A 21,682-nucleotide genomic window follows, 5' to 3' on the forward strand; every position below is an offset into this window, starting at 1 on the left:
AGCATGACCTTTCTGAATGCTCAGTGCTATCAGATCGTTCCAGAAACACCCACCTAGCCACGAACACATTTGGGCTTGCACTTTGTCCCCTAACTTGTGTAGCTGCTCAGGACCATCCTCACACAGCTCCACGGCTGCTGTGGTGCCAGCGGTCACCCCCGACATCCCTGCTTCCCCTCCTGCAGGATATCAGCAGAGCTGGGGGTGTGAACGCAGGGCAGGCAGAGCTCTGCCCTGCTCCAGGAGCTGGGGGCAGGGCCGCGCCCTCCTTTGCTGTCAGAAAGCCCAGGGAGAAAGTAGGGAAAACACTGCAGGGTGGCCAGAGCTCCCAAGGCTCTTCAGGCGCTGGTGTCAGAAGCAAGGAGCGGGCGAGGCTGGAGAGATCCACGCTGCTCGGGGCACTGGGGTTATGCTAGCAGTTAATAACGGAGTTACTAAGCCATCACTTCAGAGATAAGTGTGTATATTGAAAAATTATTGCCATGGTGTGAAAGATACAATTTTTGTTCCCCTTCCCATTAAAATGGCCATTAATCAGGGAGGGCAGTGAAGCAGCTCTGAAACGCACTGGCCCTCTCCAGGTAATGGCTGCTATCACCGCGTCCCCATTAGCAGCCGGGGGTTTGATGGATGGGGCCCAGAGCCCAGAGCCCGCGAGCCAGAAGTGCCGCGGCGGGGGCGGGGCACTCCTGGGTCAGGCCTAGACTGGGGGCTGGGGCTGTCACCAGGCAGGCTCACGGCTGTCTCTGTTAGCGTGAAGCTGACCGCCCTGACCCTCGGTCTCTCTATCGGACACGGGGCACAGTGTCACCTTCTCACGTGGCTGAGGATTCAGTGAGCCAGGCGGGTAACTGCAGCCCAGCACCATACTCATGGTGAGGGATCGGGCTGGGGCTCAGGGCTCGGGCCGGGGCTCAGGGCTCGGGCCTGGGGTCAGGGCTCAAGCTGGGGGTCAGGGCTCAGGCCCACTTCCATGCTGGCTTCTTCAGGGAGGCCCTGTGAGGCTGGTGTGACTCTGCGCGCTGCTCGTGGGCTGACCCTCAGCGGCAGGGCCAGGCTGCCCGGGGGCGTGGGTCCCCAGCCTCGGGGACTGCGGTCTGGCACCCGTGGGTCTGTGTGCTGGGGACAGCCTCCGCCCCAGCACCCGGTGCCCCCAGCTGCGGTTCTGGGAGGGGATGGAGGAACACAGGGTCCACTCCCTGTTTCTCAGCAACTCTCCCAAGTGTCAGGATGGAGGGCAGATGGGTGTAGGTTCCGCCTCTCAGAGGGGCCTGGGCGTAGCCAGCCTGGCCGCCTCTTCCAGGTGGTCCCCGGCAAGTAAGGGCGCCCGTCGGGGCTGCGGTTTCCTCATCTGGAAAGGCGGGGCGATGGTCCTGACCCCGTGGGATTGTGCCCAGGCAGGAATCCTTATAACTGCAGAGGCAGTCGCAGCTGGGCGGGGCCCCGGGGACCGCTCCCGCGCAGGCTGTGTAGACGCCTGCCGCTCGGTTCCCCAGGATGAGAGAAGGGAAAGTGCAGTGGGGGCCTTTGGGGAGGGGGAGGCCCTCGCCTGGGGCTGGGCGTCCTTCCTCCTCCCCGTGCTGTTCTGTAAAGCATGCGGCGTCCCAGGCCTGGGCGGGGCGTCTAGTCCTGCCCCTGGGATTCTGGTGCCTTCTGGGCAGTGACTCACGCCGCTGGGCGGCCTCGCCTCGGATCAGCGGGGAGCCGTGCTGCTGCCTGTCTGCGGCTGGGTCTGAGATGCCGCCCACGTTTTGACATGCCTTCGGCTCACCTCTTACCTGCCAGCTGGGGCAGGGCAGGCCCAGCCCGCTCCTCTTCCTGCCGCGCTCTCAGTCGTCGCAGCTGTGATAGCAGGGAGGGGTGTCGAGGGGGAGGGGGAAGCGCATTCACAGACGGTGAGTGGCCAGAGCGACCCACTCCTCCAACTCCCTAAGCCTCCTTGTGGTCTGTCGCGCTTCCTGGCCCCCAGGAACCTCAGTTCAGTTCAGTTGCTCAGTCACGTCCGACTCTTTGCGACCCGGTGGACTGCAGCACTCCAGGCCTCCCTGTCCATCACCACCTCCGGAGTTTACTCAGACTCTTATCCATCGCATCGGTGATGCCATCCAACCATCTCATCCTCTGTCGCCCCCTTCTCCTCCTGTCCTCAATCTTTCCCAGCATCAGGGTCTTTTTCAGTGAGTCAGTTTTCCGCATCAGGTGGCCAGAGGATTGGAGCTTCAGCTTCAGGAGCCTCAGGGCCTCACTTAGCAGCCCTGCTCTCATGCCTGGAGGCGAGGCTGCCATCTGTTGGCCTGTGATCAGGGCTGGATGAGCCCGGGTTTCGGGGCGGGGCCGGGCTGAAGATCTGGGGTCCTGCAGGCAGATGGATGAGCTGGGTCCACCTCTGCTCAGCCCCATTCAGCCGTGAATCCTGAGCCTCAATTGTTCCTCCGTGAAATGGGAAGATTGCAGAAATGTCTCCTGGTGGAAGTAGCGAGGAGGAGGAGCTGCTGCTGCTGCTAAGTCGCTTCAGTCGCGTCCGACCATAGACGGCAGCCCACCAGGCTCCCCTGTCCCCGGGATTCTCCAGGCAAGAACGCTGGAGTGGTTTGCCGTTTCCTTCTCCAGTGCATGAAAGTGGAGACGCTCAGTTGTGTCCGACTCTTAGCGACCCCACGAACTGCAGCCTGCCAGGCTCCCCTGTCCCGGGATTCTCCAGGCAAGAGTACTGGAGTGGGCTGCCATTGCCTTTGAGGAGGAGGAGGGGGAAGTTTGAATCGTCGAATAGGAATGAGCCTCATAAAGACTTGGCCGGGGCAGGGCTGGACACACGTCCACGGTGGCTGTCACGAGACCAATCAGAGCAGGGCCTTGCGCTCCGGACGGGATCCCTGCTTCCCGTGCTGTGTCTGCCTGGAGGTCCTGGGTGGCCTTTGCCAATTGCTTCTGTCTCCCAAGCCGGGGTTTAGGTTTCCTGTCTGCAGAGTGAAGACTTTGGACCAGATGGTTGCTGAGCTCCTTCTGTTACAGACTTGCGTTTTCCTGGCTGATTCCTGCAAACCTTCCTGGTCGGGAAGAGCTCTAGTTCGGGTTCCGCCGCGGTCCTCCCAGTCCTGTGTCCGGACTTTGCGGATCACAGACCACAGACGGCCAGTGCCCGGAGCCGTTGGACGTACACTGTCTGTGGCAGGGATCCCGCGATGGGGGCTCTGGGCGCTCCACCCTCTCCTTGCCCCTCACTATGCCCCCTGAGGACACCTGGATCCAGCTCCCTCCCAGCCTCTTCTCTCCTGGCTCCCAGGCGTATGGAGCGCTGCTCCTGGCCTCTCCTGCCTCGACTGGTCCTAGGACTGCTTCTCCTCGAGGTGCCGGGGCTGGGCTGGCACCCCTGCACACTGGCTAAGCCGGCACCTTAGCTGGTTGCAGCCAGGAGGGGGTGGCGCCAGGGAGCGGGGTCTGCTGCTCAGCCCTCCTCTTGCAGCTCTTCCTAGGGTGTCAGGACGGAGGGGATGGTAAACCTCAGCCCCCCACCCCGTGTGGCCTCAGAGACACAAAGAAGGTGTGGGTGCTGGGGGCTGAGGACACAGGGCGGAATGCCGTGGCCCCTGCCCCCTGCGCCTCGCCCTTCCTGGGCTCAGTGTGGCGGTCAGCTGGTCTCCAAGGCCCCGGGCCGTTCGCCTCTCCACACTCCTGGCCCAGGGCTGCTCACAGCTGTGGCGTCCCTGGGGGCTTCTGCTCGGCCCCTCCTTTGGCTTTGCCGAGGACTCGTAGACATGATCCGAGCCCTCAGGGTAACCAGGTTGCAGCCCCTCATTCCCAGCAGGAAGCTGGGGCCCAGGAGTGGGGCGGATGGTTGGGGGAGGGACGGAGCTGGCAGCGGAGCCAGCCTGTCCCCCGTGACCACCCGCCCAGGGTGAGCGGGGGTTCGGGCTTTCTCCTGGCCCGGGGGAGGCGGCGAGGACAGACGCTTGGTGTCCCTGCTTTTGCGGGGCCTCCTGTGTGTTTCACAGCCCGACTCCGGCGTGGTCCCTGACCCCAGCGGTGAGGACCCGGTCACGTCGCCGTACCCTCTGGGCTTCAGTTTTCTCACCTTGCAGAGACGAGCAGCCCCTCTGGCGGGTGGCTGTGGAGACAGCCGGGTCCATGCACAGAGAGACTGAGGCATGCAGACGCTGACTGCCCTGGAGGTGCGCCGCGGGCAGGGGCCTGCGAGGCCGCCGGCTCAGACCCCGCAGGGCGCCCGGCTCAGGGGTCCCGCACGTCGGCATTCAGCCCTCTGTCCCTGTTACAGACGTCAGCACCTGCAGAGCCCGAGGCGTAGAGACTCTTGCCGCTGGTCTCGAGGCTCAGGGTGGTGTCTTCTCCCTGCATTTGAGCGTCTTTTCTTGATCTGGACCCACCAAACGAGGAAGCTAGATGCGGGGAGTGGTTTCAAGTCTCGCTGGAAGCCCAGTTCAAGAGCAGGACAAAGCAGTGTCCAGTTCCGAGACGTTGATAGACTTTTTTTTCTTGTTAGCCTTTTTTGTTCCTCCTAAGTCACCCTGAAGCTCTGACCCCCTAAGGACGAGCAGACTGCCCTCCCTTGCCACCGGTCACCTGGCCCCACTAGTGGGCTTCATTTTGCTGTTCGCTGTCTTGGAGCCTGGAGTCCGGCCCCCTCCCATCTCCCAGCCTCCTTCTGGCTCCCTTGAAGGAAGACCGCATCTGTAGGGCCCCCGGGTGCTGATGTGCCGCAGGTGGTGGCTGAGATGACCGGGTCCCACCGGCTTTTGTTTCCCGGCCTGTTGGAGGCGGCGTTTGAACACGAGCATGGGTGCCCGCAGACCCTCCTCGTCGCCGCTCGTCATCTGAAGGCAGAGGCACCCATGTCTCTGACCTTGCTTTCAACGTGAAAAGAGAAAAAGCAGGTCGCCGCCGGCTGAGCTGGAGAACGCCGTTTATAATGATTTGCTTCTGAATATGCAGCCTCTCGTTGGCTGTAGATTTCCCCCACAGATATGGAGTTTCCGGGGCAACGTATTTAAATGAGCTTGATCATCTCACCCAGTTGGCTCCGAGCTGCTGCTGTGTTTGCGATGCCTGGTCCTGGCTGATAAGGGGGTCTTTCCTGGTCTGTGCCGTTCCCACTTAGTGATTCCTCAGAATGGGGGCACCCCCCTGACCATGCGGGGCTGACCTGCCCACTCGCCAGCTGACCAGAGACTGGGCAGCCGGCCCTTCTAAAGGCCGAGGTGTGTCCCTGGCCATCCTCTGGATCATCTCTGTGGGGTCCTCGGCTCAGGTCCTGAGTTGCAGGGCAGGGACTTGGTGGCCCAGTGCTTGAGAATCCACCTTGCAGTTCAGGGCTGTGGGCTCAGTCCCTGGTTGGGAACTGAGATCCCACAACTCGAGAGCCCGGCGCTGTGGAGCCCAGGGCAGAGTGGCGCGCGGCCTGGTGAGAGCAGTGTTGGGGCAGGCGGCACCTGGCCTGGGCTGGCTTCCCCTGGAGACGGCAGGACCGTTCAGGGAGGGCCCGGGGTGCAGTGCGTGAGCGCGTGTGTGCGTGCGTGGCCCCTTGTGCCGCGCAGACCTTCTGGGACCCAGTGTGACGGCGGCTTTGCCACCTCTAACCTGAGGCTTTCGAGATCGCCCCAGAAGCAGGGAAGCTTCATGCCGTGCCTGAGAGTAGCCCCTGGGAGGTCTGCTCCCATGGGGTGGACCTCAGTAACTGCGGGGGAGGCTGGGAGACGTGCAGGGGGCCTGGAAGAGGAGCTCGGGGTTTCGTTGCCCGCTGCTGGCTCCCGTGATGGGAGCACGGCAGCGGCCAGCACAGACCTGGGGCAGGGCCCTCGTTCCCTCGAGTCCCCAGTGTCTGCGTCTGATGCGTGGAGAGTGGGGAGAGAGACTACATGCGGGAACATGTCTGCGTCGTGTTCATCGGTGTATTGCTCGGCACTTAGTGAGGGCTTGATAAATGATAGTTCATGTTCCTAGAGTTAAGATGTAGGGTTGGGAGGCAGGTTCTCATCGGAACCTTTGCTGTGGATCCTGTCTGTCCATCTACCCATCTGTCCATCCATCCTTCCACCTATCTGTCCATCCGTCCTTCCCTCCGACCACACACCATCCACCCGCCCGCCCACCTCTCTGCTTATCCGCTCACCCATATCCCCACTCTCTGAGCATCCTTGCAGTCACTGTCCTTAGGCCGTCTCATGAACTCGGTGGGCGGCAGTCTTTCTCGTCTGTGAAGAGGCAGCTCGGAGCCTGTTTTGAAGGTCAGGTGTGGTAGCTGCTGCATTGTGACCTTGAGTGAGTTTGTGGGTCCCTGGGCCTCGATTCCTGTCTGTAAAATGGGGGCACAGTGTTGGCCCACTCCGTCTGCTGGGAGGGAGCCTCCTGGGGCTCTTGGAGCTCCGAAAACGTCCCTGAACCCGACCCATCCTCTGTTACGGCCTGGCCGGAAGGCCCGCGGCTGGCACTTCGCAGGGCATGTTGAATGTTTGATGAGTGAACAAGTCAGAGAAGCTAAGTCACTCGACTCCTCCAGACTGAAAATAGAGTCCCTGACTTCTCTTTTCCGATACTGTCTGTCTTGTCTTGTCTGTTCCTGTCTCATCCTACTTCAGTGAAAAAAGGCCCTTAGGACCTGAGTTTATGCCTCACCAGCAGGTCAGCGCCTGCATTTTGCAGACCCTGCCCTGGAGAGGTCAGAGGCGAGTCCTTCCCGGAGCTGGAGCCCTTGCCCCACCGGGAAGCTGACTGCTGCAGCCCAGGGACCCGAGCAGAGGAGGGCTGGCAAGCTGGGCAGCCTGCAGCTGACTCTGCCACTCAGGGCCCAGCTGCAAGGCTAGTCTCTGACTGCTTTTCCCCAGGTTTCAACAGAGGCTTTGGCAAGGGGCTGCGGAGTCCAGGCCTGCCTGGAGGCCTCTGGGTGTCCACCCCGTCTCCCCTGGAGGCCTCTGAGTGATGCTGCCTTTGAAAGGCAGAGTCCCCACCCCCTCTGTCTGTCTGTCCCTCCCTTGGCCTTTGGTCTCTGCCTTTTCAGCCCTCATCCTGAACTTCTCTTTTGAAGTCACAACAAAGTTGTAAGCCTCGAGCCTGGAACCAGACCTTTCCCCTCTTCCCGTGTTTTCGTCCGAGTGAGGGCAAGGTTTTTGTGTGGGTGCTAAGTCACTCAGTCACATCCGACTCTTTGCGACCCCATGGGCTGTAGCCCGCCAGGCTCCTCTGTCCATGGGATTCTCCAGACAAGAAACTGGAGAGGGGTGCCGTGCCCTCCTCCAGGGATCTTCCCCACCCAGGGATCGAACCTGGTCTCCTGCACTGCAGACTCGTTACTGCTGAGCCACCCGGGAAGCCCAAGTAGGAGGGGTGAGTCAACCCTAAACCAGCGCGTGGACCTCCTCAACCCCTGGTCGTGCAGACGCACTGCAGCAGGCCAGACGCCTGGCACACGTTCCAGCGAGACCACCAGTCTCACGGGAGGGGTGCGCCCGTTCCCATTTCACAGGCGGGCAGACTGAGGCTGGTGGCTGGATGTGAACCCAGGACGGTGCAGGCCATCTGCACCGGCCACCACTCCGGTCCCAGCCCCCACCTCGCCCCACGCCTGCTCCGTAGGGGGCACCTTCTGAGGAGCGACCACCCTCCGGGCAGAGCCTGGGAGCCTCCATTCTAAAGCTCCTCCCGTGAACGCGAGGAAGCCGACTGGCCAGTGTCTGGCAGTCTATTTGCCCGGATGCAGGCTGGTGGGGCGCCGCCTCGGGGTCTGAGCAGTCCACGCCCGGTGGGGCCCGGTGGGGCCCGGCGAGACTGCCGCCCAGGGTCCAGGCCTCGGGCCCCAGGCTCTGCACTGCCACCAGCATCCGTCTTCCTTCAAGTGAAGGGGCTGAAACCCTGCAGGTGACGGGCGAGCAGGAGGCAGACGCGAGAGGACGGCAGGCACCTGCGGCTTTGGGGAGCTGGCCTGCAGCCTCCGCTCCCGGCGCGACTGGTCCCCGTGGGCGCACAGCCTCCTCCCGCGGGTTCCCTGCCCGGCCTCTGCACACACGTTCTTCTGCTCGCCCGGGGCTGAGGCCCCGTGGGCCCCGCGGGAGCTGCTGCTGGCTCGCCGAGGCCAGGAGTCTGAGCCTTTTGTGTGGAGGGAGGGAGGGGGCAAGACGAGCAGCTGTGCGTCTTTTCGCTCGTTATCAGGGATGCAGACGAGAAGCGGGGATGGAAGTTGGGGAAATGTCATCCTTGACGTGTGTTTTCAGAGGAGCTGGCAGGGACTCTGAGGCGGGAAGTTTTTGATCATTATGGGAGAGGGATGCCTCTGGGGAAGCCCAGCTCTCACCCGAGGGTGGGGAAGGCACCGGCCAGAGGTGCCTCCGGGAGCCACTAGGGTGCTTCGTGACACCTGCTCCCTTAACTTTCATGGGGGCCCCTCCCCTCATCTGACCCCACAGTTCTCAGGGGTCTGCTCCCTGGAGCCCCTGCCCTGGGCCCTGGGTCACCGAGCCAGGTCCCCCCCAGGTGAGACCTGAGATTTCCCTTTCTGCACAGACGTGCAGGACAGACCAGCAAGGGACAGGGCGCCTTGGGCAGAGCTGGGACGGTTAACCTCGTTTAAGGAGCTGGCCCCGTCTGGCGATCGGAATCCAGAGCCCTTCACTAATCACTAGTGACAGGCTCCAGCCTGGAGGAGAGCGGCCGAGAGCTCAGGGCCGAGCCTTGCTGTGGTCACGGCAGCTGCAGAAGCCACTCTGTCCCCCGAGACTGAGGACCCGTGGGCACCCAGGCCCGTCTCCTGGCCTCGGCTCGCTCACCTGTGGCAGCTCCCCCTGTCCTGGGCTCTACCCACACGAGACGCGGCCCCGACCCCAGGTCAGCAGACAAGCTTCGTTTTCTGAGCCGATGCTGGCCTGTTGCTGGTGTCTTGTTCGGACTCGGCACGGAGGATCCTGAGTTGTGTCTGGCTCAGGGTGGAGGAGCGCGTCAGTTGACTGGTCATATCTGCCACGGTAGGCGTAGGAGGAGGGTGGCACGTGTGCCCTCCAGTTGCCAAACCCTTGGGCCCCGATACTTCCAGCACTCTGTCTAGTGACTGTAAGGACACCGAGCAATATTGCTTTAATTTTTGTTCGTCCTAAATATTTAGAGCCCTTAGAAGCCAAGAATAACAGCAGAAGCCAAGTCGCTCGTTATATGTGAAAGGCCTCCTGGCACACACAAGTGTGGGGGCTCCGGCTGGGCCAGATGCACAATCGGCCCATTGAGTCTTGTCTGAGAAGACGCAGAGGAGCCTGTCGCTCCTCGGATTCATGACTTCCATGCGAACCGGCCCCTGAAACAGAGGCCCTCCCGGAAGTCAGCGCACAGCGCGCGGCTTGTTGGCTGGATCCGCCGTCTCGCCAGCTGAGAAAGGGCCCTTGTGTACAGTGTGGGGTTCTCTCCCCACTTCTAGAAAATCGCCGCTGGACGGAGAGCCACCTCACACGAGGTCTGAGGCGTGTGTCCCGGGTGGGGGGCTTTGGGGAGGTGAGCTGGCCTTGGGCTTCCCGAGTCCCTCGTGTACACAGCCGGCCTCGTAGGGGTGTGAGGATTCGCCGGGATGACGCACATAGAAGGCTCACTGGGCTCAGTTTCTGAGGATGTCTGTGAGTGTGGCCAGTGGTCATCACAGGCCGCGATGCACGTGTGCACACGCAGGGGGCTCTTGGAGTTGTCCCTCTGCCTCCGCGTGCGTGGTCTCGCACAGCAGGTTCCCCGTGAGTCCCGCTGGGAACCGTGAGCAGCTTGTGTGACCCGCGGGTCACGCTCGAGCGTGTAACGCTCTGTGTTCAGGGTCAGCCGTGCTCTCGCCTGGCCCCTGTTCACCGTGACCGTCTGTGGAGCCTCGTCCTTGCTTGCCCCGGTCATCTGAAGGTCTGTGGACTGGCTGTGTTGGGGCCTCTGAGGCTGGGAGCCGGGTGGGTCTTGTGTGTCTGGAGGGGGCTGGTTACAGGGCAGGACCGGGCTGGGGCAGGGACCCCAGGACTTTGACACATCTGTTCATCCAGGGAGAGCCTCCTGGGGTCCCCTTGTGTGATCGGAACCTGGGGCTCTTTGTTTTCCCTCTGCACCCTGACCCCCTAGCTAGCTGGGCATCTGGTTAAATGGTCCATATGGAAAGATTGGAGGGGCTGGAAGGGAAGGGAGCTCTCTGCTGGGATGTGTGCTCCGGGCTGCTGTGTGACTTTGGGCAGTCACTTGGCATCTCTGGGTCTCCATCTCCCCACCTGTGAAATGGGTCAGCCCCCACCATGACAGGAGTTATTATTAAATCACACGATGCCTTCCAGAGCAGGAGCCGGGGTGGGGGGCCCTGTGTGGCCTCGACGGGGCAGACCCTCTCCTGGGAGAGGAGGGCGGGACTCAGTGAGTGGCCGATGGGCAGGAGATGGCAGAGGGGCTGTGAGCCCAGGCCTGGGCTCCGGGGCGCGCACCGGGCGCACGTGGCCCTCAGCAGACATCAGTGCCCCGAAACGACGCACCCTGCACAGCAAATGCGAAACAGGTGTCTTGTCTAAAAAGACCTTATGCTCTGCTTTTTGTTATTTTTTTCCTGAGATGAAAGTGCTTTAGTAACAGTTCTCGACATCCACAGAGCACTTCATTACTGTCTCGTGGTGACTCCCGGCTTTCTCATGAAATTCAGAAGCGTCTTTTCGTCTCCCCTCACAGGTCATCTCCGCCGTGTCAAGACTCTCCTTGCACAACTTGGCTCAGAACAAAGGGATCAGGTGAGCTTTGCGGAGCGCGCGGCAGGGTGCCCACCGCTTTGTCTTCGTTTGCCTCCCATGTGCCCTGTCGCAGATCCTGGAGTCTTGAACAGATACCCTCGGCCCGGGTCTTTCTCATGAATTTTCAGCGTGTTGGGTTGCCTGTTGGTGGCGGCTGGAAGGGGTGGGGAGGAGGGGCGAGGCTTTAGCTCACACCCGGGAAATCTTGCAAGCCTGTTACTGATGGCTGCAAAATCTCTTTCGATTTAGGTAATAAGATCAGCAAATTAATCCTTTCACAGATCATCGCCTACCTAAATGCCCTCTCCACATGTCAGACCTGGGTTTTGCCTCCAATGAAGTAGCGGTGTTTGTGGAGATGGGGCTGAGCCAGGGGCCCTGCCTGCCTGTGGCTGTGGCTGTGGCCGCCCCCCCCTCCCCGCCCCCGCCCCGGCAGGAATCTCCCCACTCTCAGCTTTAACTCTGCTTGGATTTGCAGAGAATCCTGTAGCGCTGGGGTCTGATTTCTGACACATGGATGTTGGGGAGTGGGGGACCCTGGCACTGAGGGGGCGGAGGCGTCTGGGGGGATGGGGGCATGCCGGCCACATGGGACAGGGGAGGGCAGCCCCTGGTGAGATCTGGTCGTTGCAGATTCCGACCCTCAGATTGGGGTCAGGGAGACCAGCTTCCGCACCCAATGGGGTGCAAGCCTAGGGCCTGCCTCCCCCGGGGTCCCTGGGTCATGGGCCAGCGGGGTGGGAGAGAGAGGTTTCGGGGGCAGAGGTGACTCCTCCTGAGGATGCAGGGACTGGGGGTCTCGCCTGGGTGGGTACCGGTGACCTTGTGAGAGTGGTTCAGCTCTGGAGGGGGCTCCCCCCTGGTGTTGTCATGGGGGTCCCTGCACGCTCGTGGGCTAAGGGTCCCAAAACCAGGATGCCCACTGCAACGGGCCCCTTGGTGCAGCTGTTCGCCCAGGTCCAGAGAGTCATGGGAACAGATGCAAATATCAGGGAACCCACCCAGACCTCTTTTCCTGTTGGGTTCTCCGAAGACTCAGAAGTTTCACTGAATTGAGGATTTTTAAAAAATGTCAGATGAAGGACAGGCTGTTTAAAAATGTCGTTGCACTGCTATTAAACACACATTCGAGAATATTGGTAGCACGTTTAGGGTGTAAAGCATGACGTTGGGGTGAAGTCCCTGCACCACCTCCTGGCCCATGTTCTAGAACGTCGCTCTGCCTGTGAGGCCCCCAGCTGCGCGGGCTGGTTTTCAGTGTAGCTTTTGTCTGTAACCGGGACTGTTTGAAAATGTGTAGTTTAAAAAAGTGAGTCATTGCTGGGTACACAGACTGTGTGTTTTCTCGTTTGTGTTTTTCCCAGAAACGGTCGTCTGTTCTTTGCCCCACTAGCCCGGATGACAGGCGCTCTGGGTGCTTCCTCCCTGTTCCAGCCCGTCCTCCACCTGCGTGCGTGCCTGCGCGTGCGTGTAGGCGGGAATGGCGTTCATGCCACGGAAGTCAGTCGTTCTGTTGACTTTGTCATGTAAAGCGAAAGTGCGATCTTTTCTTCCCATCTCATAACCATCTTCCTGGTCGGGGGCCTGGTGTCGGGGAGCGCAGGGGTGCTCCTGGGGCGCACGAGGCCCTTGGTGGGCTGAGCGCAGCGTCAGGCTCCCCATGCCCTGCCCTGGGGCAAGAGGCCCGTGGCCAAGGCCATGACTGCCCTCTCTGTTGGCTCCCGGAGCCTCGGTTTCCCCGGGGTGACAGCTGGCCAGGGAGTCTGCTGGTGGCTTAGAAAGTGGTGAGGGGCCAGAGAGCGACCAGGTGGCCTCTGATCAGTGTGGAGGTCCCTGAGGGGCCGGGCGGCGCCCTGGCCTTCTCACCTCCGTCTCCCCGTCTCCCCTGACCCCTCCGCCCCCGCAGTCCCAGGGCCCCTGCCCCACGGCGCAGGTGTCTCCCCGGCCGCTGCTGTGCTGGGTGGGCAGAGGCCGGCTCTCCAAGGCTGGCCCGTGGACTTGGAAACGCGCCTTCTTCCCTCTTTCTTCCGGGCAGCATGTGGGCACAGTGGCCCCCTGGATGGGGAATGAAGACCCCAGCCCCTAGGGCGACAGTGAGCAGAGAGCAGCGGTCTAGCCTGTGGAGCAGCTGAGAGCCGCTCCAGTCTGGTGGGCTACACGCCTCGTGTGGGCAGCTCCTCATGGAGCTGGTGGGAGTGGGGTAAACCCGGAGTGTGTCTCAGGGTTCATTGAGGTGAGGCTGAACCCCGAGGTCGGCGTTGGCTTGCCCCCGTGGGGGTGACCTTAGCTTCCAGCCCCTGGAGAGGTCTAGCTGATACTGTGGGCCTGAGGTCCCCCATAAACCCCATGATTTCACAGACCTCTGGCCTGGCCTGGGTGCTCCCCCCACCCCCACCCAGGTAGACAGAGATTCTTTAATCAGCAGGATGTCCCAAGGGCTCAGAGGTCCCTCTCGGGAGCCAGGCCAGAGCCTGACCTTCCCTGGACTCACAGGGTGTGGCATTAACCCTTACTGCACGTGGGGGAGGGAGGTGAGGGGGCCGGGAAGGTGTTCGTGGACCAAAGGCGGGGACGGGGCCTGCTGACCAGAACAGCACCTTCACAGGAAGAGCTCGCCTGTGTCTCCCCCTCGCTCTGATCACTGAACGTGCCCTGGGCCCTGTCTCACCCAGTGTTTCTCCCTCCCTGTCTGAGCCCCAGTCCAGAACTTTCCCGGGGTCCTTTCCCTTCGCAGCGCCCGGGGACAGGCCCTCGGCACGCCCCGCAGCTCCCCTGCCCTGGGCCTGGGAGGTGGGCTCTGGCCGCTCCCGAGCGGGACGCGTCTGAGCAGCTCCACGCAGGCCGAGGGTTTCACAGGCGATGTGACGGCTGGGAGCCACCAGCACTCACACAGGACCCTGACTGTGCTGTTGGCTTGAGAGCGTTTCCTGGTGTCGGTAATCAGCAAAAGGGCTTCCGCTGACTAGACTCTGCTGTTTTGAAAACCCGCAGATGGAGCCCACAGCCCTAACGAATCTCTCCCGCGCGTCTCTCGTGGCTGGAGAGGAGCCCGACGCGATCCTTTAAAAATGACCCTTTTCACCACCCTTGCTCCGTGTGCCGTGAGCTGGTCTTCCACAGAAGCCCTAGCTGTGCTTCTCAGGGGCCGATGAATAGGAAACTGAATCTAAGGGCGTCCCCCCGGTGCCGGCTGGGGGGCCGGCAGTGATGGTGGGCAAGTTCATGGGGCGTCATCCAGCCCTCGTCACAGCCGGAGCTGGCCCTCCACATTGCGGGATGTCCTGTTTGGGGATCATCACAGCTCTGAGTGCCTGGGAAGGAGGAGATGGCAAAGGGCGGACCCTCTCTGGGTCTGAAATTGAACGGTGAGACCAGGGCGCCCTCAGCCTTAGGAGGCCTCCTCTCTCAGCCGCCTGCTTGCTGAGGGTCTTGGGCAAGGATATTCATGGACCCTCTGTCTCTTCGTCTGTGGCTGGGAAGGGTCCCCCTGCCGCCCAAGGTTGCTGTGAGCCTGGCCCTGTGTAGCGCGCTTTTAGCCGCCCTGGACATCCTGTGAACACCCACGGGCTGCCGGCCTTGTGGCGGGCTGAAAGGTGGCCCCCAAAAGATACACCCTTCTCCTAGCCCCTAGACCCTGTGTCTAGACTGGGAAAAGCTTCTCTACAGGTCAGGTTTTATAGATGGAATTTTACCTGTAAACGTAAGGAGGAGGCAGGAGGGTCAGAGTCAGGGGAAGGAGGTTGGAGGGGTGTGGCCACAGGCCAGGGAATGCGGGTCATCTTAGAGGCTGTGAAAGGGCTAGGTTCTCCCCTCGCGCCCCCGGAAGGAGCCGGCCCTGCCACCCCCTTGATCTGCATCCGTGAGACCCGCTGTAGACTCCTGATGTCCGGATCCGCAGGGTAGTAAGCCCGAGCTGTTTGAGGCGCTTCTGTGAGAGCAGCGCTAGCGCTGGGCAGGCCGGTGGACGTGGGCCTGAGGATCCGGTTCGGGGCCGTCGTGGGGCCCCGGGCATGGGCCTCTGCACCCGCCCCGTGGGGCCTGCGTGGTGGGCTCGGCTCTGGGTCCTCAGGGGACCCGAGCGCTCCTGCGAGCCGGGACCAGCCTCCGTCTTTGGCTCCCTGGTCCTCAGCCGCCCGGCCTCCTGCTCTCTGGCTTCTTACTGGATTCCAGTGGCGTTCGCAGGACACGCGTCCCGTCCCTTTGGGGTGTGTCTCTGTGGCTTGGTGTTTGCAGTCACCCCGCTTCCCTCCCCACCGCCCCGAACCTCATTCCTGAGCATGTCACACCGGAATGTGGGATCCCCCCTCCCGGGGCAGTGGTGCCTGTAGGGTTCCCCACCGTTCCTGGGGGAGGAGATCCACAGAAGGTTCTAGAAGGGAGGAGTGGCAGGGAGGGTGCTCCTGTCTGGAAGGCCTTGGAGGAGGTGAGGTGAGGGCGGGGGAGGAGCCGCCGTCAGGCCTGGTCAGTTTTGTTTCAAGGCTCTCGGGGCTGAAGTAGCATCTGAGGCTGGTGACCGGCTGTCACCGGGTGGGTGGGGGGCGCCTTGTGCCTCAGAGGGGCTGCACGTTGTGAGGTTGCCCCCTGCCCCGCCCTGCCCCGCCCTTCGAGGGAGCAGGCGGGGGCAGGGCTCTGATTGGCCTGTCTCACCCCCTCAGGGGTCAGAGGACGTGGGGACCGGGTTGGGGGGCTGCGGGGATGGGGTGCGATGGGGGACAGGGGAGGGAGGGGGGACGGGGCAGGGACGGGGAGGTGAGGCAGAGACTAGCCTGATGCTGTGCAGCCCGGGGCTGCCTGGACCACCAGGAGCTGAGCGAGTCGGGGGCGCTCCTCCTCTAAGAGCTCGCTGGCCCTGCCTGCATCTTGATACAGGATTTCTGGCCTCCCACCCCAGGAGAATGAATGCCTGTTGTTTCAAGCCCAGGGTGTGGGTTTTGCCGAGGAGTGAGCTCTGAGATACGCGGGCCCCCTCTGTGTGGGGGCGCAAAGCTGCCCCTCCTAAAGGCGGGCCACACCCCACCCCACCCTGACCTGGTCCTCACACAGCCCCTGCGGGTCAAGGCCTGAAGGCCAAGGCAGAGGCCAGTGGCTGGCAGGGAGCTTGGGGTTCAGGGACCTGCCCCCCGGTTATCAGGGGTGGTAGGTGGACGGGCATCCTCACTGATGGGTTCCGTGTCCCCAACGGCGTTCAGTGGTGGGGCTGTAAAAATGTCCACGTGCCCTGGAGCCCCAGCTCCCCCCACCCTCAGGCCTGTCCTCCCCTCGAGGGAGGGAAGATCACTTCACTGTGTAACAAGGAAAACAATCAAAGGCTGCCTTCTCAGCAAGTGCCTCCATGAAACATTTATCGGGCAGCCGTGTAACGCTATCGGCTCGTTTTCAGAGACAGGGAAGGAGAGCATGTTATGTTTTGTACTGGGATTTATCCGTGTGCGGAAGACATGTGAGTGTATTGAAAAATGCCCTGGAACGGTCCCAGTGCGGCTGGTGGTGTGGGGGATGTGACACCCCCCCCCACCCCGCCCAGCTCTGGGGCCAGGCCAGTCCTGCTCTCTGCTCCCAGCTGTGGCCGTGGGAGGGAACAGCCCGAGTCTCCCCCGCCACAGCACGGGGGCTGCCCAGGCCAACCGATCAGAGACGCTGCCTTGAGATACAGCATCATCAGCAAAAGGTTTTCCGGGGCTTTGGGTACACCCAGTTACGGAGTGTGAAGGCGGCACCCGGACAAGTCTGAGGCCCGTTCATCTCATCGGAAGAGTGAAAGGGCAAGCTGCTCAGTCGGGTCCGACTCTGCGGCCCCGTGGACGGTCCATGGAGTTCTCCAGGCCAGAAGACTGGAGTGGGTGGCCTTTCCCTTCTCCAGGCGATCCTCCCAACCCAGGGATCGAACCCAGGTCTCCCACTTTGCAGGCAGATTCTTTGCCAGCTGAGCCACAAGGGGAGCCCAAGAATACTGGAGTGGGTAGCCTATCCCTTCTCCAGCGGCTCTTCCCGACCCAGGAATCGAACCAAGGTCTCCTGCACTGCAGGCGGATTCTTTGCCAGCTGAGCCCCCAGGGAAGCTACATCTGAAGAAGGGCTTTGGTAACACAGGGACAGCCCCCCTCGGGGCACTGGGCCGTCCTTCTCACCGTGGGGCTCTTCGTCGAGTCCCTCCGCTGCGCCAGCTGCTGCCCTGGTCAGCACGGGCCAGGAAGGTCAGTGCCAGCGAGCAGCCCCTGAGGCTCCCTGAGCTGCCGCAGGGAATGTGCGGGTGGGCGGTGCCCCCCTCCGTGCCACTTGCCCCAGAGCCAGGCTGACGGGTGGAGTCCGGCTGGAGCAGAGGGGCAGCTGTGGCCGGGGAAGGAGACCCAGCGGGTCACCCACGGGCTCCTGCAGCCTCTGCCCTGTCGGTGAAGCCAGGATGTCCGGCCGCCAGAGTTCACCCTGCCCCCCACTGTGACACTGCTGAGTGGGCGCTGCTGTGTCCCATTTTAGAGATGGGGAGACTGAGGCTGAGAGGCTGAAGGGCTGGCCTGAGGTCAGGTGCTGAGGGAGAGGCGGAGGGAACCGACATACTGCCCCGCCAGGCTGCCTCCGAGGGCCCGCCACCCTGTCCAGCCTTTGGCCTGTGAGCCTGTGCGGCCCAGGCCTGCCCGCCGCCTGCCTATCTCCCTCACCTCTGGCTCCATGCGTGGGTCCGGGGTGCCTACCACCCTTGCCGTGTGTTTTCAGGCAACTTGTAGCAGTATTTTGATGGGAGAGAGAGGACTCTTGAAATTAACCATCCGGCTTCTCTTATTCCTCATTTATGCCCTGTTGGTGATCAGTCTGCCTTCTTTTATTTTTATGGGTTCATTCATTTAGCTTTAAATTGTTTTTAATTCTCACAAGCTTGATATTTGGCGCCCAAGCTAGACCCTTCTAGCTCGTGGAGTGCAAGGAAGCCTGTGACCTCTCGCTGCTCTCCTCCATCCTGCCCCCGCGGTCCTGGCAGGAGGAAGCCACTGCCTCCACTTCCCATCTTCCTTCTCCTGGGTCTTGTGAACTTGTTGTTGTTCAATCGCTCAGTCACATCTGACTCTTTGTGACCCCGTGGACTGCAGCACCCCAGGCCTCCCTGTCCATCACCAACTCCCGGAGTTTGCACAAACTCATGTCCATTGAGTCAGTGATGCCATCCAACCATCTCATCCTCTGTCGTCCCCTTCTCCTCCTGCCTTCAATCTCTCCCAGCATCAGGGTCTTTTCAAATGAGTCAGCTCTTCACATCACATGGCCGAAGTATTGGAGCTTCAGCTTCAGCATCAGTCCTTCCAATGAATATTCAGGACTGATTTCCTTTAGGATGGACTGGTTGGATCTCCTTGCAGTCCAAGGCACTCTCAAGAGTCTTCTCCAACACCGCAGTTCAAAAGCATTCATTCTTTGGTGCTCAGCTTTCTCTATGGTCCAACTCTCACATCCATGCATGACCACTGGAAAAGCCATAGCTTGGACAGGACGGACCTTTATCGGTAAAGTGATGTCTCTGCTTTTTAATACGCTGTCTAGGTTTGTCATAGCTTTTCTTCCAAGGAGCAAGTGTTTTTTAATCCATGTCACCATCTGCAGTGATTTTGGAGCCCAAGAAAATGAAGTCTGCCACTGTTGCCCCATCTATCTGCCATGAAATGATGGGACTGGCTGCCATGATCTTCGTTTTCTGGATGTTGAGTTTTAAGCCAGCTTTTTCTCTCTCCTCTTTCACCTTCATCAGGAGGCTCTTGGTTTTACTGTCTTTCACGTGTACCTTCGTTCAGTCTCTGCAGTGGCAGACCCTGAAGGCAGAGTCGCCAGCTGTGGGCTGACTCCTGGGCGCCCCTGGCCTCACGGCCGTCGCGCAGTCAGCACGGCGTGCAGTTCCGTGCTGCACTCTGGCTTTTCTGGAGCTGCCCCTCTTCCTGCCCCGCCCCCGCCATCCTGGCAGCAGCGACACGCGTGGGGCCAAGCCCTCCCCAGGGCTCATCTCACTGAGTGCTCACCTGGACCCCGAGAATCGGGATTCAGCCCCACCCCCACGGGTCAGCCCACCTGGACCCCGGGAATAGGGATTCAGCCCCACTTTGAGAGGAGACTGAGGCCTCGAGAGGGCCTCTCTGGCCCAGGGTCTCTAGCTGTTGGGGTAAAACTGGTACCCCACCCTCCCTTCCTCCCGCAGGAGTCAGCTGGGGGTCAGGGTTCTGGGGCCTGGGCCCGGTGTGTCTCCAGGCCCTTCCGGCTTCAGTTCCCAGCAGAGCTGGCCTCTAGGGGCTGGGGACCAGCCTCAGGCCTCACTGCTGACCCTGGGGGCAGCTGGGGCTCCGTTTTCGCTGTGAGGTCACCGGCAGGGAGACTGAGGCCTGCCTGTCCCCGGCCTAGCCCTGGAGGTCTGGCCTCCACGCCATGATGCGGGCTGCTCGCGGCGCCGTCCTGCCGTCGGCCCTGCCCCGGGCGGGGTTGGTGGCCTCGGGAGGCTGGGGGCACTGCTGTTGAGCACTCACAGGCCCTGCCTGTCTCTCCAGCTCAGGATTCTGAGCAGCGGTCTGGGCGTGGCGTTTGCTTGGGGTGGTGTCCAGGAGCGCAGCCCTGAGGCCCCGGTGATTCCGATGAAAGCCGAGGGCTGGAGCCTGGCCCTGAGGCTTGGCCCGGCCCTCAGCCCTGCTGACTCCTAGGTGAGCAGCCAACTGCAGGGCTGGACGGCTGGCCCGAGCCCAGTCCTCCCAGCTCGGGGCCACCTCCAGACCCAGCGCTGGCGCCGTGCAGGAGGGCTACAGTCCAGCTCTGTGCTCCCAAGTGGCCAAGCTGGACCCCCAGGGCCCCTTGCCCAGGATGAGGTGGGCAGCGGTCCTGCTGTTGTTCCCACGGGAGCCCAGAGTGGCCTGGGCGTGCGCACCTACTGTGTGCCACCCTCTCGAGGCTGGGCTCCAGGGGACCAGTCGTGTGGGTGGGCGAACAGGGCAGGGATGGAGGCCCTCGCAGGCAGAGGCCTGCGCCCCTTCACAAGGAGGGGGCATTTGAAGCGGCTGACCGGGAAGAATGAGCAGAGCCAGGATGGACGGGTCTGGGTGGTGGAGGCCCAGGCAGATACTCTAGGGAGGCAGGGAGGGGGCTGGGTGTCCCTGTGCGCTCGAGAGGGGCGGGGTGGGGAGGAAGGTCCTGTGGGGAGCAGTGGGCAGGGTGGGGGGCTCAGGGGTCTTGGGTAGGACCACTGGCCCGGACTGCTTCCTCCTCGGAGCCGGGCCTGTTCATCCACCCCTGAGCCACAGCTCCTGTCTCTGAACTCCGCCACTTCTCCCTGCCCAGCGAGGCTGTGCCTGGGTGCGGTCCCCCAGCCGAGGGGGCTCCCCGAGTGACCAGTGTGAGAGCTTTCTGTGCAGATTCTGCTGGTGAGAACAGGGCTGCCAGAGGCCTTGGGCCGCAGGCTGTCTGGGGGCGGGCCATGCGGGATGTGGCTCTGGGAATGCTCCCCTGCTGGCTGTGTGGCCTCCCGTTCCCTGATGGGCGTTTCCAGGGCATTCCATCCAGGTAGGGCCCTGGCAGGTCGCCAGGATTTCCTGCCTAGGCCAAGCAGGTATCATCTTGGAAGAAGTCAAGAGGTTATGAAAGGAAAACAGCCAAGTGGACGCAGGGGCTGGGCTCAGCTTGCAGGGGGAGTCGGCCCTCGGACCCTCTGGCCTTTCTGCTGCCAAAGGCTGCCATTCTGAGAAGCGGGCCAGAAAGTCAGACCTCTGTTCAGCCTCGCGGCTGCTGAGAAACTGCGTCCTCCTTCTCAGCAGCAGCCCCAGGCCCCTCCCCACCCCTGGCCCCGGACAGTGGGCTATGGGCCACTGTGCCATCCTGCCGCGAGGTCAGCCTCCTCCTCTGCCTTGCTAGGGTTCTGGAAACAAGGGCCAGAACAGCCTGACCGGGCTCCGGAGGTGCCCTTGGGTCTCTGCTGGTCGCCTGGAGCCGGCTGCACTTCCTCCCCAACCCGCACCTCTGCTGGGCCTGCCTCCACTGAGGTCACTTTGGCTTAAGGTCCTGGTCGTGGCCCCTGGGCCGGCCTATCGGTCACTGTGTCCCCTTGCCCTGCTCTGGTCCTGCCCCATTGACCCTTCGGCTACTCCCAGCTCTGCCCAGCCACCCCGAGCCCCCGCCCCCGAGCTCTGCCCAGCCGCCCCGAGCCCCCGCCCCCGAGCTCTGCCCAGCCGCCCCGAGCCCCCGCCCCCGAGTATGCAGGGCATGAGTGGTCTGCCGCGCTGTGTGGGCTGCCTCCTCCGGCCCCTGAATCTTGACCACACGCACCGTCACCCCCGGTTCCTCTTCCTCGTGTGCCAGGCCCTGTGGGGGCACGTCCACACCGCGAGTCTCTGTGTGTGAGGCGGGCGGTGCACCCCCATTTTACAGGCACGTTCACTGAGGTCCCTGGGCAAACTCGGGCCTGGAAGCTTAAGGTGCAGCCGATTCTAGCCCCTGTCTGTCTGATGCGAGGCCGGACTCTGAACCCAGGGTAGGCTCCGCTCCCTGGGTCAGCTCCCCACCGGAAGCCTCCCCCGTCCCCCTTCCTCCTCCCGCTTCTGGGCCTTCATGGCCCCCAGCCTGGCAGCCCTGGGTGGCCTTGGCTGTGGGTGTGGGTGGGGAGGGCCTCATGCAGCCCCGGTGCCAGGGCCCATTGGTGTGGGTGCCTGGCTGGCCGGGGGGAGAAGCCGGATTTTGTGCTTGTTTAGCCGGAGAGCTGTTTTTTAATAAGAATCCTGGTGCTTCTAGGCCTCCCAGCCAATTAGCAGGCAGCACCCAGGTGACTCTGAATAATTAAACGGGCCTGTCGGGGCCTTCAGGCTGCAGTTTGATGTGCCTTTAAAGTCTGCCTGATGCCATTTCCCCGGCGAATGGCTGCCACGGGGGGTGTGGCCCAGTGCCCTGTGGCCGCGAGTTCCCTCCCCTAGCCCTCTGCTCCCCCGCCACCTGCCTGGGCCGTG

At 62.2% G+C, this 21,682-nt stretch overlaps 1 protein-coding gene across 10 annotated transcripts in view; it reads left to right on the plus strand.

Moving 5' to 3' along the window:
• Nucleotides 1-21,682, plus strand: part of VAV2 (vav guanine nucleotide exchange factor 2) — a 177,556-nt gene that overhangs the window by 90,064 nt on the left and 65,810 nt on the right. For all 10 annotated transcript variants that reach the window (XM_027966124.2, XM_060413729.1, XM_060413731.1 and 7 more), the window contains exon 3: nucleotides 10,669-10,727. In XM_027966124.2, coding sequence (XP_027821925.1) covers nucleotides 10,669-10,727 — 59 coding nt within the window. The remainder of the gene's footprint in view (nucleotides 1-10,668; nucleotides 10,728-21,682) is intronic.

The sequence above is a fragment of the Ovis aries genome, chromosome 3 (assembly GCF_016772045.2).
Source record: "Ovis aries strain OAR_USU_Benz2616 breed Rambouillet chromosome 3, ARS-UI_Ramb_v3.0, whole genome shotgun sequence".
In the NCBI taxonomy this organism is placed as follows: Eukaryota; Metazoa; Chordata; class Mammalia; order Artiodactyla; family Bovidae; genus Ovis; species Ovis aries.